The sequence below is a fragment of the Vidua macroura genome, chromosome 4, assembly GCF_024509145.1.
Source record: "Vidua macroura isolate BioBank_ID:100142 chromosome 4, ASM2450914v1, whole genome shotgun sequence".
Taxonomy (NCBI): Eukaryota; Metazoa; Chordata; class Aves; order Passeriformes; family Viduidae; genus Vidua; species Vidua macroura.
The window spans coordinates 68,481,242-68,500,041 of record NC_071574.1 but is presented as its reverse complement, the minus strand read 5'-3'; the positions used below and the strand labels follow the sequence as shown (position 1 = coordinate 68,500,041).

General features: G+C 47.6%; 2 protein-coding genes across 2 annotated transcripts in view; one reads left to right on the top strand and one right to left on the bottom strand.

Moving 5' to 3' along the window:
* Positions 1 to 1,139, top strand: part of EIF2AK3 (eukaryotic translation initiation factor 2 alpha kinase 3) — a 42,002-nt gene extending 40,863 nt beyond the window's left edge. Inside the window, exon 17 of the mRNA XM_053976046.1 lies at positions 500 to 1,139. Coding sequence (XP_053832021.1) covers positions 500 to 676 — 177 coding nt within the window. The 3' untranslated portion in view covers positions 677 to 1,139. The remainder of the gene's footprint in view (positions 1 to 499) is intronic.
* A 1,915-nt stretch (positions 1,140 to 3,054) lies between these two features.
* LOC128806855 (histamine H2 receptor-like) lies at positions 3,055 to 12,522 on the bottom strand. The gene is made up of 4 exons (XM_053976687.1): positions 12,333 to 12,522; positions 10,546 to 10,819; positions 6,031 to 6,207; positions 3,055 to 4,836 (listed from the first exon to the last, which is right to left on the bottom strand). The coding sequence occupies exons 1-4, from the start codon at positions 12,520 to 12,522 to the stop codon at positions 4,164 to 4,166; spliced, it is 1,314 nt and encodes a 437-aa protein (XP_053832662.1). The 3' UTR covers positions 3,055 to 4,163.
* Positions 12,523 to 18,800: the final 6,278 nt, after the last annotated feature.

The following is an 18,800-nucleotide window of genomic DNA, read 5'->3' as shown; positions in this document are numbered from 1 at the left end:
GACCAGCCTTTCCTGCTTTACAGCTGAAGGCTGCCTGGGAGAAGGGGCTGTGCTGTGCTCAGCTGGAGCAGGACACTAATTCTGATTAAATTTGAAATAAATATTCAGACTACTTGAATATTTAAAGGGAAAATTCTAATTTGCCACGAGAAAAATTCAGTGTGTCTAAATATGTGATGGTTTAAACATTAATCTAAAAATTACATATAAATTATGTCTCATAAAATTTAATTCTGATTGCAAATAATGTGAAGTTTTTTATAACTCTATTAAACCTTGAGTCCGATGACAGTGAAGACACTTTAAGAGAGGCACAGTGATACATTTTAAAATATTTAGTGCACATCTAACTACTGAGCCAAAGCACCAACACCCAATAACTCAGAAAGCAGCTGGGGGTATTTTCCACTAGTTCACACAGCCACAGCTGACACCAGGACATGAAATGAGGAAGAGTTTATGGATTGGTTCATGTAATATGTGTCGTGCTTTCTTTCAGTACACCATGGTGAAGGACATGCTCTCTCCAAGTCCCACTGAACGACCAGAGGCTGCAGCAATCATAGAAAATCCTGTCTTTGAAGACTTGGAGCTCCCACCCAAACCCGTGCTCAGGCAGAGGTCACGGACAATGAGCCTATCAGGAAATAAACATTCCAGACAACCAAGCAAATAACTATCCTCAGGATCACTTCTTCCACTCGGCAGGTTTCACAGGGATTGTTCAGCAGAAGGATCCTATGATGCAGAATGTTTATCTTGGGAATAGTTTACTTCAGCTTTTTTTTGCCATGTTCAATGTATAAGACGTGTTGGACAGATTTTTGTTCACTTTGACAGCCAACGAAGCCCAGTAACCAAACCTTTCACATTCCATTTTCCTTACCTTTGCTCTCCTAAGCGGACGGGTCCAGCTGCTGTGCTTGCCAATATTGTGCGCCATTAGCCTTTTTTTGGGGGGTTTCTTGGGTTTTTTTGAAGCTTGTAAATGTCAGCTTGCTGGGTGAGTGAGAGATCTGTAACATGTAAATAGAATTAAAATACTGTATTTTTATAGAGCAAATTACAGTCTCTAAGCCTAGTGAGTGTCTATCTGGGTCACTTGCTCTTTGGTGAAATGAAGATGATTTTGAAATTAACTTTGACTCCATTTTTGTCCCTGGTGGGTAAACTGGGAATCTGCACTATTTTTAAAGCAAAAAAGTACCACAGTTGTACATATTGTCACTGTCCATAGCCTGTCATTAGAGGAAATCATTTCATACTTCTGCACTACAGTAGATCTTAGGGATTGCATCTTACACGGATGAAGCTGTAGAGAAGGAAAAGGAGCTTTTTGCCATTAAATGGGGGATTTTATAGGCAGTGGTTGGAAGAGCCATAGTCAAAATTATGTACAAAAATGTTGTGATTCTGAAAAATTTAAACCTAATGAAGTCATACATGTCGTATGTAATCTTGTAGATTTGTACTTTTTAAAAAAATCAACTGGTAGGCATTTGTGTAATCTGCTAATTTAACTGCCTAATGCCGTGCTTTTATTTCTCACTGTAAATATGTTAATTTTTATTTATAAAATACAGAATCAATCCATTTGGGTTGGTGGTGTACAGGATGCACTTGCTGTAATTGTTGAGTGCATTGATTATTGTGACTTCTTTCAAGTCTAAATGATTTAATAAACTTTTTTTATTTATAAGACAAAATAGTAGTTGCTTCTGTTGGAAGCCTGCATCCATGTGTGCTGCAGATGGCAGCCCTGTGCAGTGGGAACAGGATGGGCTCTGCATTCCTGAAACTTCCTTTGCTTCCCTGTCTCACACTGGCCACAGCGTGTGTGATGACGCAAAACTGAATGTGCTGCTTGGAAGTGAGACAGGATCTGGAAAAAGAAGGGAACTGAGCTCTAAACTGGGTGGATTATGGAGGCAATGGCTCATCAGTGAGGGGAGGAGGGGATAACTCTTACGCTGTTAGAGCTGTTCTTGTACATTTGTGCTTTTCTGTTTCACAGACTTAAATTTATTAAAGTCTCTGAGATCAATTTCCTAAAAAGATACTGGATTCAAATCCTTGTGGGGATTACTCTACTGTGGTGTGACACTGTGACCAGCAATTAAACCAGCTGGCACCCTGCAGCTTTATGATAAGGCAGAATTAGATTACAATGATTGTCTTCCATGTCCTCTTGGATAATGCTGCTAGAGACTGGCTTGTCCAGGCGAAACAGAGTGCTGCAGTGAGTGTCTGATCAGAACAGAATTTGTGTTTAGCTGGGTTAAAGCAGGAGAGTTAAGTGTGTCCTCTTCCCTTGGATGTCCCTGTTTGCATCAGCTGCACAGTGAAATGGCCACGTGTGGAGCCTCTTTGCCTTCCCTGCCAGCTCAGTGATTACAGGTGGAGCACAGGAAATGAGGATTAAGGTATTTTTAACTTGCTGTATATCTGGATGTGGGTAACTGCCTATTCCAAGGGCCCTGCAGCATTTCAGTACCAGAGGTAGCATATGTGTTCACAGCAGGAGTGTCTGCATATTCTGGGATGTTACATTTGCCCTCAAAGGGGTGGATGAGTCCTCTCCTGTGGGGTCCTTGGCCAGCCATAAAAGCATCTGGCCACACTCAGCTCTGAACTGCCTGGTCAGTCTTTGCTTCTCTAAGCACTGGAGTGTGTCGTCCCTGTCTTTGTCCCTTTTTGCTCTCTGTCAAGGGTTTGACAGAGAAAGGCTCTTCTCTAATCTGAGGGGTTTTCCTTTGAATGATGTGTACCTTCCTGACAACTGTTTTGTGGAAGAACACCTAAAGTGGGATAGTGTGAGCTCACAGCCCTGCAAAAGGGCCTTTGGCCTGGGGTTCTGCTGTGCAGCATCGGGCTCCTGTCCCATTCTTTCACAGGATGTTGCCTGTCCCTCAGCTCCTTTCCTCCCCCATAGCTCTTGGGAATGAAACCCCATTCCTTGTCCTGTTTTATCAAAATGACCTGGGTGGCAGCAGCAGGATTTGTGCCCACGGGATGCTTCCCCCAGAATAAGATGTAGGTAGTTACCACTTCGTGTTGTTGCTGGAGTTGTAGGGCCTGGAACACCTCACCCTCTCCTCATCATTTCACACAAGAATCACTCTTGAACCCCAGGTCAGGGCTATTTTTTCTACCAGGCTCTTGAGAGAGAACTCTTGACCCTTGTGCTGGCATCTTCAGCAGCTCAGATGCTCCAGGCAGGTCCTCCTGCATTTTGCTGCCTCTGAGGACAGTCCCCTGCTACCTTTCCAGAGTAACCCTTCAGTGAGGTACTTGTGGCTTTCCTGCAGAGAGCCAGTGCTGTTGAAAGTCCAGACAAGCACTTGGGAGTAGTAAAAATAATAATTTCCATTTATCTTTTTTTTTTTTTTTTTTTTTTGTATCTGTGGTAGATACCACAGTGTACACACAAATAGTAATTCTGTTCACATCCCATCTTCAGATGGTGTCAGCCACCTGTAGCTTTGAAACTGCGGTGCTCCTGCTTTTACAGCAAGTCTTTGTCATCTCCTGGGGTCCACCACAGGGCATGTCCCCTTCCAGAATTAACAAGGAAACCCACAGATAATGCACAGCAGGCCCCAGAAAGTTCTGAATACCCAGATGTTGCAGAAGCTAGTGAGCTGAACCCTAAGCAACAGCCCAGGCTGCAGAGTGGTGCCTCTTCAGGAAGTGAGCACATCCCTCCTCTAATTCCCATACACAGACTGGTACACATGGAGTTATTAAAACTGGTCAAATCTGTCATGAAACTTTGAGATGAGAAGCTACAGTGGCTTGATAAGAAACACTGTCCCACCTGACACAGATCACCAGGATGTGCACAAATGTAAGGTCACGTTGTACCATACTGGTTTGGTTTTTTTTACCCAACATGAAGGTTGAATTTGTCTTAGAAAATGCTCATTAGAAAAATAATTATCCAGGAATTAATTAGTTCCATTAATATATAGCAGATTGCCCCTAAAACATCTGAGTTCCTCATTGTTGAAACTGTGGAAGGTGAAGAAATGCATCTTTGTGGTATTGTCCCCAGCTGTAATATTCCAGCCCCTGCTTCCCCTATTTTCCTACCCTTTGTTTTTCCATTGGGATGTGCTCCAGCACTTTCTGTATCACCACCTCCAGCGACTGATCCCGAATCCCTATGACTTGGGTTTGCCCTTCGGGGCACCGTTGGGCACCGTCACGCTGTATTCCAGCTCTGGAGCAGTCTTGGAAAACGTGGCTATGGAAACCATGTCTTCCCCAACATCCACCTGAGACCTGCGCCTGCACAGGAGCAGCTTCTTGAGGGCGTGCTGGAAGTCCCTGTTGAGGAAGGCGTAGAGCAGGGGGTTGATGGTGGAGTTGCAGTACCCCAGCCAGGTGATGATCTTGAAGGTGCCGAGCAGCACGGTGCTGGTGGAGTCGGTGCCTCTGGCCGCCAGCCAGACGTTCAGCACGAAGTAGGGCAGCCAGCACAGCACGAACACGGAGATGATGATGCTGATGGTCCTCGTGGCCTTGTTCTCCAGCTGCAGGTGGTTCTGCCGCTTGCTGTTGGGGTGGTAGTGGATCTCCAGCGTCTGGGACATGATGCGGGTGGCCTTGAGGCGGGAGGCTCGGTAGATGAAGAAGTACATGCTGCACATGACCATGAAGGGAAGGAAAAAGGCCAGGGCGGAAGCCACGATGGCAAAAACCCAGTTGGTGACGAAGATGCATTCCCTGCCGGCATCAAAGTCCACGCCGGGGATCTCATTCCAGCCTTGCATGACGGGAAGGAAGGAAATGAGGGAGGAATATACCCAGACCGTGCAGGTCATCACGATGCATCTGCAAAAGGAAAGAGATGTGGAGGGGAGGGAGGGTCTGAGTAATTTTGGGTTGAGAACATCCAGTACAATTCAATTCCCATGGTAACCTGTGCGGGATATCGCTGCTGAGCAGTCCAGCAGGGCGTGGAGAAGGGAAAAGCTGGACTGTAACAAGTCCAGGCTCGCATATCTCTAACAATTGGGTAATTGGTCTGTAGTTGAAAGAATTGGGGTCAGCTTAAGGAGTGCTCAGAGCTTGCTGAAAAAAAGACGAGGAAAGATTTTACAGAAGATGTTTGTTAGTATTTGAAACAACAGCATGTAGATATTTTTGCTTTCAGCTCTAGTATCTGCCATTATCTCACCCTCTGGGGCCTGATGAGGATGGAGCTGATGGACACCAGATGGCAGAATCTGCAAGGGGGGGCCACAGAGCCCCCTCCTGTCTTTGCTGTGATCCACAAATCACACACAGCAAGAGTGACAGTGGGAAAACCTTCCTAGAAGAGCCTGAACCCACCCTGTAAAGCACTCCACTGCTGCAGTGCCCTCTCTGCCCACCCTCAGATGACTTTCCTCACCCTGCAGTCCTCATTTCAGCCTTTCACATGAAACTCCCGTGGGAACTCAGGAACTCTCCTTGTTTTCTCCGAATATCACTTCAGAAAAGATGGTGAGTTTAAGAGAGGGAAGACTGCTGCTACATGCATCCTTCTGGGTCTCCTTTCACCTAGTCCTTAGAAGCTCTTCAAAGTCCTTCCCCATCTCTGAAAATGTTTAAGGCCAAGGCTCCAGCAACCTGGTCTAGTGGAAGGTGTCCCTGCTCACAGCAGGGGGATAGAACAAGGTCATCTTTAAGGTCCCTTCCAACCCAAGCCATTCTGTGATTCTATGAAATTCCCGTGAAATAACTGCACAGGGAAAAACCTGTAGGTCCAACTCAGTCCATATCACTGGTTTCTACCCCATTTTGCAACCCTTTCCTTACTTCAAGAAATATTCTCACAGGAGCCCTTCAGCTGCATCCTTCTTGTCCTCTCCTGCACTGCATTAAGCATTTTCTGCAGTTTTAAATGGTGGAAGTTCCTTTCCCCACATCACTCTGCTTCTGGGCAGCACCTGAATGATCTGAGCTCATTCAGCCTCAGATCAGTGTAAGCCATGGCCAAGTGACAACCTGGAGGGACCCCAAAGGAGGAGCAGCTGCACTCACCTGCCCCGGGACATCCTCCTGGAGTAGTGGTAGGGGGTGACCACGGAGCAGTACCTGTCCAGGCTGATGAAGCACAGCGTGACAATGGATGCGGTGCAGAACATGACATCGAAGGAGATCCAGACTTTGCAGAACAGCTTCCCAAAGAGCCACATCCCCGTCACCTCGTAAATGATGCTGGGAGAGAAAACAGCTGGAAATCAGAGCTGGAGGGGCTGTTTGAGCAGCCCCTGCAGGTGTATGACGCCAGGCTGGGTAGGTAGCCTGGTCTAGTAAGAGGTGTTCCTGCCCAGGGCTGGAACAAAATGATCTTTAAGGTTCCTTCCAACCCAAACCATTCTGTGACTGTTTCTTTGTGACTGAGGTAATGCTGTATTTTATCACACAGGTACTGAAGATGGACACACAGCTCAGACATTAGGGATTCATCCTCCAAGCACAAGCCAAAAAAGGAGCACCCCACAGCCAGAGCATGACTGGACAGGAGCAAACCTGTGCTTCTTGTAGCCTGAGTGCCTTGAGAGAGGTGCTTTGCCCCACAAAGCTCCCCAAATTTACATCTGCACAGTTCTGTTTATCACAGCATTTTCCCAGTGCCTGACACAGCACAGTCTTTTATGATTTCTCCCCAATTCCTGGGGCATGGGACATCTCCAAGAAACTCACTTCACATCCAATCAAATGCTTAAAAACCAGAAAGGATTTCTCTTGGTTAAAAAAAAAATGGGAGGAAGCCCATGCAGCTTGTACATTATGTGGCTCATGAATGCCTCAACAAGGTAAACACACCAGAAAAAAAAGACACAGTACCAAAAATATTTCTAACAAAGTCAAGAGGGGCCTGTGAGAAGTGAGCAGTGAAGGAAGGAACATATGGCAGCTGTAGGAAGGCTGATGAATGTTTCTATAGCATTCAGTGAGAAACCATTTGCTTCTCCTTTCTTTCTCCAGCTTTCTGCAGCTCCCGAGGTGCTGCTGAAATCACCATTGTGAGTTAATTTGATGAGTAACTCCCTAGTCCTGCAAAGCTTTAATTATCCTGTAACTTGCCAGCTTGCTGGTAAAATACAGTGAGATCAGGGCTGCTGAGCTGCAGCACTCAGGTGTCCAGCACGGGGGAAAGATTCAACCTGATGTCAGAAAACAATGCCTGATCTACATCTCATCAGCACCAGTTCACCAAATCGATTTGTGAAGGCTGTTCCAGAGCACAGCAACTGCTGTGGGTGGGTGCAGGCTGCTGAAGGGTCCCAACCCTCAGGAGCTTTTTGTTATGTGGGATTCCATGCAAAAATCCAAGCAAACTACAGCAGAGCCTGTCCCTACACCATGGGCAGCATGGAGGATCCCACAGCGCACTCATGGAAAGGTTTCATGGCTCTTTTACAGAGGGGAAATGAGGCATTAGAATTGGAGCACGGGTTCAGCACTGGACTTGGGTGCTGTTTTGCCATTCCTCAGAGCCCTCTTTATCCCCAGAGATGCTGCAGAGCCAGTGGTGTGCCCTGGCCTCCCAGAAGGAGATGTTCTGCTGTGGGGACACGCTTGCACACAGATCCCAGGTGAGCAGGTGACCATGTTCTCACCTGCACACATGTGGTGGGATGCAGGTGACCTGCAGATGTCCTCACAGCATGGGGTAATGGATACCTGACCCCTCTTCTCTGGGGTAAAAAGTCCCTGCAGCTTGGAAATGCTGCTGGACAAGAAGGAGTAGTAAAAGCCAAAAAACCCACACAATGAAGTCACCCCTGCCCTTTTGCTTGCAGAGGAAAAGAATAGATGGAAATATTCAGCCTGGAAATGACAAACTGGCTGGAGTACTCAGACAACGAGCTAAGCTCAGCTGAACCACTCCTGCTTAAGCCAGGAACAAAACAGAAGTCTTACTCTTATGAAATTAAGACACCAAGAACAAATTTGTTTTTCCCTTCTGTCACATTCTCCTGAGCCAAATTGCCTCTTAAGATCATTTATTTTCCTTCCCTTTGGCACGTAATAACCTGCCAACTGAGGAGCAAACTGAAATCCAAAAGAGCAGCGTAGATGTGAAGCCAAAACAGTGGGAAAGTGCTGGAGTCCAGGACATCCCTCTGGCTGCCCTGGCTGTCTCGAGACCCTGGCAGGGGGCTCAGAGACCTTGGCAAGAAGTCAAAAATACTTGTGGCTTTGATTTTAGCCCGTGGAAAAGGTTGCCAACTTTGTATGAGGAATTACAAGCCACAAGGGTTTGAGTAGTGTGGTAGTTGAATTAACATAGGGTGAAAAAGTAGAATTTTGGGGTTTTAGAATGGGGTTCAAGGGATAAAATGGAAGGATTTGGGCGTGTCCTGACTTTCTTCTTCTTCTTGTCCTCCATGTCTTGCTGTGATGGTGATACTTTTCTATTGGTTTAAGGTAGAGACACACTGTCCAACATAGATGACAGGTATTGGCACAATATTGTAAACATAGCACATGTAGGTTTTGGTATAAAATGTAAACACTGCCCGAGGCAGCACACAGAATGGCATGGGCAACCTGATGGACAGAGCTCAGCAGGTCAGAGAAAGAATGTTACAGATAAGAGAAAATAAACAACCTTGAGAAGCCAATCCTACACATTCTGACTTCTTCTTTAGCTGCACGGGCTGGGAGAACAAGGACTTTTACAATCATGGGGTCATCCTGACACCCAGACCCTGAGAGGAAAGTGTGAAACAGCAGCCACTCTGCTGGCAGGGCTGGACAAGGCTGATGGAGCCAGCAGGGTCCATTCCTCAGCACGTGGCCCGCCAGGAGCTGGCAGGTCTCCCCACCAGGCAGCACCAGGACATTCAGGAGGGGCACAAAGCACCAACCATGCTCTGATCTTTGCTCCCCTTTGTAATTTTTGTTGCTTAAATCACTGAAAGTAGATTCAAAATAGATAGGCGGAAGAAATTTTTTACAGTGAGGATGCCCAGAGATGCTGTGGCTGCCCCATCCCTGGAAGTGTTCAAAGCCAGGTCGGATGGAGCTCTGAACAACCTGGTCCAGTTGCCTGTGTCCCTGCTCAGTGCAGGGGTTGGGTCAGATGACCCCTAAAGGCCCCTGCCAACCCAAACCACACTATGGTTCTATAATTTCAGAACCTGAACTTTAAATTCATCGAGCATAGAATTTAAGTTAGCAGTAATATTTTATAAAAGAACATCATTAACTGCATTTTTTTACCTGATACCATGAATGTTTAACTCAGTTTGTCATTGCTTGTTGAGACAACATTTTTCAGTGTCAAATTCAAAGGAATAGGCAGCCCAATGAGAACTGAAGCATAGAACATGAAAAGCATTCAGCTTCCTCATATTGCCCCGTGAACTCAAAACAGGGTGCAGCTCCCTGATTTACACAAACCTATGGCTGCTTTGCAGGACAAGACAGCCAGGATCACAAGCCAGCTGCTTTCTGCTTTTGTTTCACTGTTTTAACCAGGTAGTGAAGCTCCCATAAATATAAACCTCATGCAGGGACACCTGCCCTCTCAAGAACCTCTTCCTCCATGAAATGTAGGGGAAGCCTAAATTACTCTGCTTATACGGAATAAATTCCTTACATTCCACATGCAGGGCTAGTCCTGGAAGAGGGGGCTCAACGACTGGAGCTCCACATGCAAAGCTGGAAATCAAGTTCAGATCAGCAACCAGGGTCCCTGTGTGGCCAACAGGAAAAAGACCCTTGGGAATTGTGTCTCCATGTGTGGGAATGCAGGGCATCCCTCTGGCTGCCCTGGAAGGTCTGGGACCCTGGCAGGGGGTCAGGAACCCCCCTGTACAGAGCCCCAAGAGACACTGTCTCTGATCTCTGTCCATGGAAAAGAGTTCTCAATCTTACAGGATGAATTACAAGCTCTGAGTGTTTGATGTAAGTAGTAATTAGTGTGGCATGGGTGCAAAAGTAGAATTTTAGGATTCTAGATAAGGGGTTCAAAGGGGGCAAGATGGAGGAAAATTGGGCGTGCCTTGTCCTTTTTCTTCTTCTTCATGCCCTCCATGTTTCACTGTGGTGTTGGCATTTTTCTGTTGGTTTGGGCTGGGGACACACTGTTCAACGTGGGTGATAGATATTGGCACGTTATTGTAAATGTAGCACACGTAGTTTCTAGGATATAAAGTTTGTAACATCCCACTGAGGGGCAGAGCCCCGCACGCTGTCCTGCAAGACAGACCTGCTGCAGGTCAGAGAGAAAATATTTTAGATAAGAAGAAATAAACAACCTTGAAAACCAGCACAGACGAATTACAACTCCTTCTTTGGCAGCGGGGCTGAAAGACAGAGACTCTCTACAATCTCGGGAGCATTTAAATATCACAGATCCTGACATCCATGCATCATAAGGGGGTCCATAACACAGAGCAGAGACGGGGAAGCACATACAGCCACAGTTCAGCCCTTTGGAGAGCCAGACCTGAGCCCAGCAGGTGAACCCCAGCTCTGCTCCAAGAGCTGGGAGAAAGGACCTTTATCCTCTGCTCCCACCCCACAGACACTCCTCACCTGAAGGGCATCACCAGGCAGGCCACGAGGAAGTCTGCCATGGCCAGGGACATGATGAACATGTAGGTGACGGTGCGCAGCCTCTTCTCCACCACCGGGCAGAGGAACACCACGGTGTTTCCCAGCAGTGTGACCAGGTCGATGAGGGTGAGGACAAGCCCAACGAGCACCTCCTGGAGCCCAGCCCCTCCCCTTGCAAAGGAGGAGGCAGCAGAGGAGAAATTAGAGAGCCAGGTTTCATTCCTGTCCATCAGCATCTTCCCGCTGTTAAAATCTGAACGAGACAAAAGGGGAGAACCAGAATTGCTTCAGTGATGATTTGTAGGTGTGTGAAAGGGAGGATGGAAATAACATTTATGCTTCATTTGCTCCAGGAAAAATCCACACACCCTGCTGTGCCTGTGTCCTGGGTTAGCAGCCATTAGAAGTGTCTGAAATCCTGAGGCTGAGGACAAATGTGAAGCATTGACTGAAGTCCTTCACAGCAATTAAAAGCCCTCCTGTGAATGAAAATGCATCATCAGATGAAGCATGAGACCAGAAAAAAAAAAATAGAAATGTACTGAGAGCAGAGAGAGGAAAAGAAAACAACTGAAATATAAAAAATTAAAGCAGCTGGGCTAAATCCCACTGAACAGCATGCCAAGTGCACATAATGAGGGGGCTGGAACTAGATGATCTTTAACCTAAACCATTCTGTGGCTCTATATTCTCATTATCATCTTTGCCACCCCCAGAGCAGCTGGGGCTGCTTGCCCAGGCTGGCTGCTTCCATAGCCCCACTGTTCATTCCGTGCTGTGCCCTGGGCTGTCCTGGTGCTTTTTCAGACTCTGAAGTTTAGGGGTTGTTTGCTACCACAGTGGGCAGCTCCATCCTCCAGCCTGAATGGCCAGGCAGGGCTGCCAGCAGCTACACAGGGAGCAGAATCAGGGAATCACAGAATTATTTGGCCTGGAGGATCATCACACTGAGGTGTCTCAGGTGCAGCCCTGACACAGACTCATGTTCCCTCTGTGCCCAGAGGGGAGGTGATGCTCCCAGCTCCTTAACTGGGGATTTTTCCATTGAGGAAATCCACATGCTTGTGTCCACAGCTCAGTTCCCAGACTCTACCAAGTGTGGCACAGGTGGGTGGAAAGGTGGGAATGATGCCCTGCAAAAACTCCAGCAGTTCAAAGCTCACTGGTGCAGCTGAGGGAACACAAAGACAAAACTTGCAAGGGGAAGAGAATTATAGAAATATTTCCTGATTAAAATTTGTTATATTTAAATATCATCACTTCTCCTGTGACTGGGATCTGCTTCCACAGTACCTTCAAGTCAATCCCACATCTCCAGGGCATCCTTCTGAGTGCAGTGTGAGGGTGGGACTGGATAATATCCCTGTAACCCAACTTGTCTCATCTCACAGGGGCCAAACTTTGTCTTAGGAGGGGCGTAAGAACAAGGCAGCTAAGTGTTCCCAACATCTCTTTGTCCTTCCTGCAGCCTATGGTCCAGAATTGCCTCTTAAGATAATTTCAATGATTTCTGAATCATGAAATTGTCCTGCTTCCCCTCTGGCCCAGCAAACTTTTAGCATCCATCACCTGCTATAGCAACAACTTCCATGGCTCAGCCTTGCACAGCCTGCAAAGAAACACCTCTTTTTGCTTGCTCTGAGCCTGCCACCAGCCAGCTTCATCCGGCACCTCTGGTCCTTGCCTTGGAAGAGACATCACACAACCCCTCCCCAGCCACTGCCTCAGTGCCACTGGTGGGCTCTTCAACCTCTGTCACACCCCACCAGCTCCCTCCTCATCTGCCAACTTGCTCATTCCTCGCAGGGAAGCAGCAGAGGATTCCTGCCCGTCCCTCCTGCTCTTCTGAGCCTCTGAGAAGGACCAGAACTCCAAACAATCTCCAAGAGGTAAATGCTCTGTGGATTTACCTAAGGGCATGATCTCTGCTCTGTCCTGCTCCCCTTTCACCACCATCCCTGGCCTGGTTCCTGGGCAGCAACAAGAGCTCAGAGTCCACTGCTTTAGATGGGAAAATAGCATGAAATGAGGAAATTAAGTTCTCTCCATCTTTTCAAAACCCCATCACTTCACAGTTGAATTCTTTCTTCCACTGTAATTCTCAATGAGTCTCATAAAAACTTTTTTTCACTTCATTAAGTCAGACATTATCCTTCATGCCCTGGTTACACTTTCTTTTGCCTGTAAATATCACCACTTCATGATTCACGATCTCTACAACCCTACATATCCCAGCCCCTATCCCTGTAAAGAGCATCCCTGACCTCTCTGTAACTCACCATGCACTTACCCCTCCTGCATGTCACCTTTCAGACAAGTATTTTAATGTAGGAAATGGATTTATATATCTATACAAATACATTTCCCACATTTTTTCACACAGGGAACTTCCTTCTTGACTTGGGACTATTAGATTTCCTTAAGAGCCCCCACCATAAAGGACTATATTGAAAACTTTCCAGAATTCCAAGCAGTCTACACCACCCAGGTGTTTCTTTTCCACCTGCTGACTTCTTCCAAGCATTCCTACACAACTGTGAGGCTGGGCTGCATTTTCTGAAAGCAACAGTGACCTTGTCCTTGGATGTATTCGTGTGCTCATGCACCTACCCATCCTTCAAAATCCTCCGCTCTATCCCCTGACTTCTGTTTATTTGCTGGACTTAGTGGTTTCCTTTCTTTCAAATAAAAAAATAAAAAATAAAAAACAAAATTAAGGGAAGACTCAAGGTGTCTAAAAAAGAAAAAAATAAAGAAGGAAAGCTCTTCCTCTCTGGAGCTGGGAGTCACTGGCTGAAACCTGAAGCTCTCCTGCTCCTCCAGCACTGAGAACAAGCAAGTTTTCTGGACATCATCTCAGGCAGCCCCTGGGCCAGCACTGCTAAAAGTCTGCAGGGTGTCTTAAGTGCCTCAGTCCTTATGCAAATGTTCCTTGGACAACATTCCACATCCTGGTAACACCCTATAAAAAATAAAATAAAATTAAAAAATCCAGTCTCCAGCTCTCCCATAATTGCTAGGAAAGAGGATGATATGTGCCATTCTTTCTAACAGCTCCACTGAGGATGTGATCAGACTGGATGAGCTCCTGTGGAACAGTTGGGTTTCAATGCAGCTGCATTTCCTGGAAGAAGGAATTGTTTAGGCTGTTCTCCTCCCTGTGTGTTCCACACAGACAGCTCGGGGACAGCGGGTGGGAAATCCACATGGACACTGCTGGGAAATCCACATGGACATGGGTGGGAAATCCACAGGGACACGGGTGGGAAATCCACAGGGACACGGGTGGGAAATCCACAGGGACACAGGTGGGAAATCCACATGGACACTGCTGGGAAATCCACATGGACATGGGTGGGAAATCCACAGGGACACGGGTGGGAAATCCACAGGGACACAGGTGGGAAATCCACATGGACACTGCTGGGAAATCCACATGGACATGGGTGGGAAATCCACAGGGACACGGGTGGGAAATCCATATGGACACTGCTGGGAAATCCACATGGATACAGGTTGGAAATCCACATGGACACAGTGCATGGCCACACGGGAGCCAGGCTCCAGAACCCGCCTCTCCAAGGGCCATTCCCTGCTCCACAGCCATCTTCCTTCTCATCTCCCACTCCTGCTGGTGTCCTCACACCTCTGGTACCTCTACAAGACCTGGAATATGCCCTCTCACCCCACGTGGAGTTGACCCCTAACCAGTTTAAACACTTGAGTACCACCCAGTGAACCCCAGGTTCTCCCAGGAGGGCATGCAGCATTAGGATAGTCCTAAGACATGAACAGCAAAAAATCAGGTTTGATGAAAAATCAATTTTTTTAAGGAAAAAAAAAAAACACTATGTCAAATTTTAAAGTTTAAAACATTCAGTCTTCAGGTTTTTAAAAATCACTGTCAAATTTTTGTTCATGGGTAGATGAGAATGATAGATGAGAACTCTGGATTAATTATTTGGGTTTTGTTAGATGTAACACCGAGACAAGAAGGTTTTGAAGTCACACCTTCCTGCAAAGAATGACTGTTCCCACACAGTCATTAAGTTTGTATCAGCGTTAGAACAACTCTAATTAAAGCAGATCATTACTCACACTGCTCTGTGAACACACACCACTCTCAAACTTTGAGCAGAATTAGGACACGGTTACTAGGATTCCTCTTTGCCAGCTCTCTGTGCTCCTCAAGCATCATCTCAGCCACCAGCCTGGGTTAAAAGGTCTTCTCAAGGGAAAAACTCACAGCAGGCTCCTTAATGTGGGATACATCCAGGAGTATGACAGTGCACAAAACCAGCAGACAGATGTGCCCACACTCACAAAACACCAGAGAAACACTCTTTTGTCATTTTTTTTCCTTCTTTTTATCAACACAAAGGTTGAGGGACTGGAAATAAGGCTGTCTTTATTTGACATCCATTACTCCAACAATAAAAACAAGAGATGATGCATTCTTGAAACTTCAGGTTTGAACCTTGAACTCTAATTCAGGATGCAGATAACAGGATCCTGCTGCTCTTGATCCCTTTTAAGAACCCCCTGGCAGAGTCCCAGGAATCTCATCCACAGTCCCTGCCACAGCCAAGCAGCCCAGGGTGGATGTCTGGATCCTTTTGCCTCTGACTGAGAAGCCAACCTTTATCCAAAGTGTGCTAAGTTAACTAAGAAGTGCTGCTCTCAAACTGCCTGGAGAATTGTCAACAGGGAAACAGGGGATGATACCATCTTAACCTCTCTGTGGAAATTCCTGGGACAAAGCAGGATGTGCCATCTTTCCCAGGGATGCACTTCCTCAGCTTAAAATATGGGATCTTTTAAATGCTCCAGTGAGCTGCAGCAGCCCATGATATAGCCATGAGATAGCCCAGAGTCTTTCTACAACATCAGTCATTCAGTCTTTCCTCTAAGAGCCCTCTTAAACCAAAGGGAAAAATGCCCAGTTGTACCATGATGTGGGATCTTCCCAGGTTTCCTGGGGATCTCAGATGCCTCAGGGTTTGCACTGTTCTTTTTTGGATATTATAGTTTTACTTCCTTTCAAAAAACTGATGGGCTGCATTCTGCTCTGAGGCTGCCTGAGCAAAGCAACTCCACCATGTCTGTTCCCCAGAAAGTTTGACCTAATTTATTCAGCAGATAAATCCCAAGCTAAAGGTTATTTTCACCGGTAAAAGGCATAGTTTGATGGTAAGGGAGGGAGAAAAAAAAGCTCTGCAATCTCAAGGCTGACTGCACTTTAAAATCTTTGAGGAATGATGAAAACTGGAAATATATTACTGGGAATTATTTGCTGCCAGGCTCTGCTGCTCTGCCGAATCAGGCACAAACCAGCACATGGCAGCAGGGAGCACCGCCTGCCCCAGGACCTCACACACCTTTCCCTCCTCCTCCCCATGAGAAAACTGCAACAGCTCAGTGATTGTTGAACGCTGCGAGCAATTTGTTGAACTGTGGAAGGCTGTGGGTGGTGATAAAGGAGGGGGAGAATGCCTGGGGATGCTTCCACCAGCAGGACACGCACCCGAGTGAGTCTCTGCACTGACTTTCCTTCCCTCTCTCTCTCCCTCCCCGCATCCAACTTTCCCGTTGGCAGGACTGCATTTCTCAGGGCACTATTTCTTTCCACCCCCAGACCTGCACTCCTACAGCCTCTCGGAGAGCCGCGGGGCTGGGAACACAGTAAAACACCATATCCTTACCTTCCAAAGTGCCGGCTGAAGCAGCCCAGCGCTGTCCCCGAGCCCGGAGCGTGTTTTCCCAGCTGCAGGGCGCCCGGGGCTCGGGCCAGCCCGGATCCCTGCCCACCGAGCTGCTCCCAGCCTGGCTGCGGGAGGCTGAAGGTTCCTGCCCCCAGGCGGGACACGGAATCCTCATCCACAGCCGGCACAGCGTTTGGGATCACCCCCGGCAGACGGGAACGCTCCTGCACAGCCGCAGCAGCTCTGGCAGCCGCTGCCTGCCCCGGGGACAGAGGAGACACCGGAGCGACATCACAGCAGCAAAACTCGAGGCGAGGTTAAACCCGCGCTGCCAGCACCGGGGTGCTCACCGGCGTTAGGAACGGAGCCGTGGTGCCAAAACCCAAACCCTGGGGAGGCAAAACCCTCACCCGCTGGGAAGCAAAACCCCCAGCCCCTAGAGTGCAAAAAGCTCTACCCCTTAAGGTGCAAAAACCCCCAAACCCTGGGGTGCAAAAGCATCAAACCCTTGAGTACAAATGCGCTAACCCCGGGGGGCAAATCCACAGCCCCGGGGTGCCAAATCCACCCTTCCTGGGGTCACACCCGCCAAACCTCTGGGGACAAAACCCCCAACCCCCAGAGCACCAAAACCCCCGAGCCCAGGTAGGGCAAAACGCCGAGGATGCTGCGGACCACATCTGCATCAGCCCGGGGAGGGGCAGGGGTCCTGCCCGCGGAGAGGATCTGTCTTGGAGGTGGGGAAGAAGAGGAGGAAACCCTTTCCGAGGGGGAGACCGTATTTGAAAGGGCAGAGGGTTCAGGACGTGCCTGGGGTAGCCCCCGGAGCGGGGAGCAGCAGCGGCAGCCCTGCCCGAGGGGAGGGGAAGGGCTGTCAGGATCTGCCCGGGGATGGGGATGAGGATGAGGATTCCGGCGGCAGCACTTACCGAGGAAGGCAGAGGAGCCGCCCCCGTCTCTCCTCCGCCCCGCAGCGCCCGCTCCTCCCGCTCCAGCCGGGAAAGCTTCCTTCCCTCCGGGAAACGGGGCTCCCGTGGAAACGCTGCTCTCCTTTTTCCTGCTTCCAGCCAGCCCTTCCCACTCCCCCTCGGCAGCTACGGGCACACGGCGACCTGATGCATGAAAACAACAATAAAAAATAAGAGGCGTTCCGTGGGTTTGGCTCCCCTGTTGCCAGACAGGGTGTTTTGTTCGTAAACTAAGCGGAAAAATCCCAAGAATCCCGGGCTGGAAGAGGAACCTGTGGCACGAGGTTGGTGAGATGTCACCCGGCCAGCCCCGCTCTGCCTTGTCCCCGAGTCTGGGAGGGCTGCGATGGTGGGTGCTGGATTTTGGGAACTGGATTCTTTAGGCATGTCCGTGGGACAGCCCGGCTGAACTGGCCGGGAAAGGACCAGTCCTGTCCCCAGCTGCGGGTCCGGGCTCAGGGAGGGACCGGCACCTCTCGGGCTCAGCTGGCAGAAAATGAACTCGGTGTAAAAATCTGGCTCTTTGAGTGCTGGGGTGAATGTCACACACGAAGAAGGGCGGGTGTAACCCTCGGCCATGGCTCCTGTCCTAAAACAACCCCCAAATCACGCTCAAAGGCATCAGCTCTTCACACTGAATTGCTGTCATTGGCACGTCGGTCTCCTTTTCCATTTGTTTTCCAAAGACTGTTGCAAAGGTTTTGAAAGCTCGCTTCACGAACCACCAAAAATGACACCGGAGATTTTTTTTCAATGGGTTTTTCAATGGATTTCCTTTCTTCAAAAGGAAATCTCTTGATCAGGGTTGGTGGGACGAAAAGAAACTCAGATTTACTGTCCCCTCCCTGGAATAGCTCAGCTCCTGGCTGGCAGTTGGCCTCTCAAGTTTCAGGCTTGTCTGTGACATTAACAACCAAACTGTGATGGAAGAGCACGTTTGGATCATTTTGTGTCATATTTATTGCTTCAGAAATAGTGGATTGTTCTTTGAACATAATAAAATCTTAAAAAAAAAAAAAAAAAAAGGAAAGGAAAGGATTATGTCACAGCCAAACACACCCTCATCCCTGTATTTTCCTTTAATAAGAACAAAATATTTTCTATAAAGCAGGAGAAATAAGTAATGTGTGAAGCAGAGTTTTCTGTGGAGTTAGATTGATTCCATTACTTTAGTCAAAATAAGCTTCCATGTGTTTCTGAAAAAATCAGCTTTGACAACTTCAATGTAAATATTTTAAATTATTGTGTTTAAAGTTGTCTTCTAATTTACATTTAATTTAAAAAAATATAATAAAACTTGAAATTTGAACAAAATATTTTATTTCTGATCAAAAGAACAATTTTCAAACCTGAAGAAAAGGTTCACCAGTGTCTTTGCAGGCTGAGCTCTTGAAGCCACTTTTTGATCTCCTTCCTCACTCCATTAATGCCACTGAACCAAACAGGAGCATCTGACCAGGGAAGATAAGCAAAAGGGTAGAAGTTTTATTTAAAAGCTTGTACCAAGGTCTTTTATTTCTCCATTTGCTGACAAACAAACATCAACAAATAGAATTAAAGTATA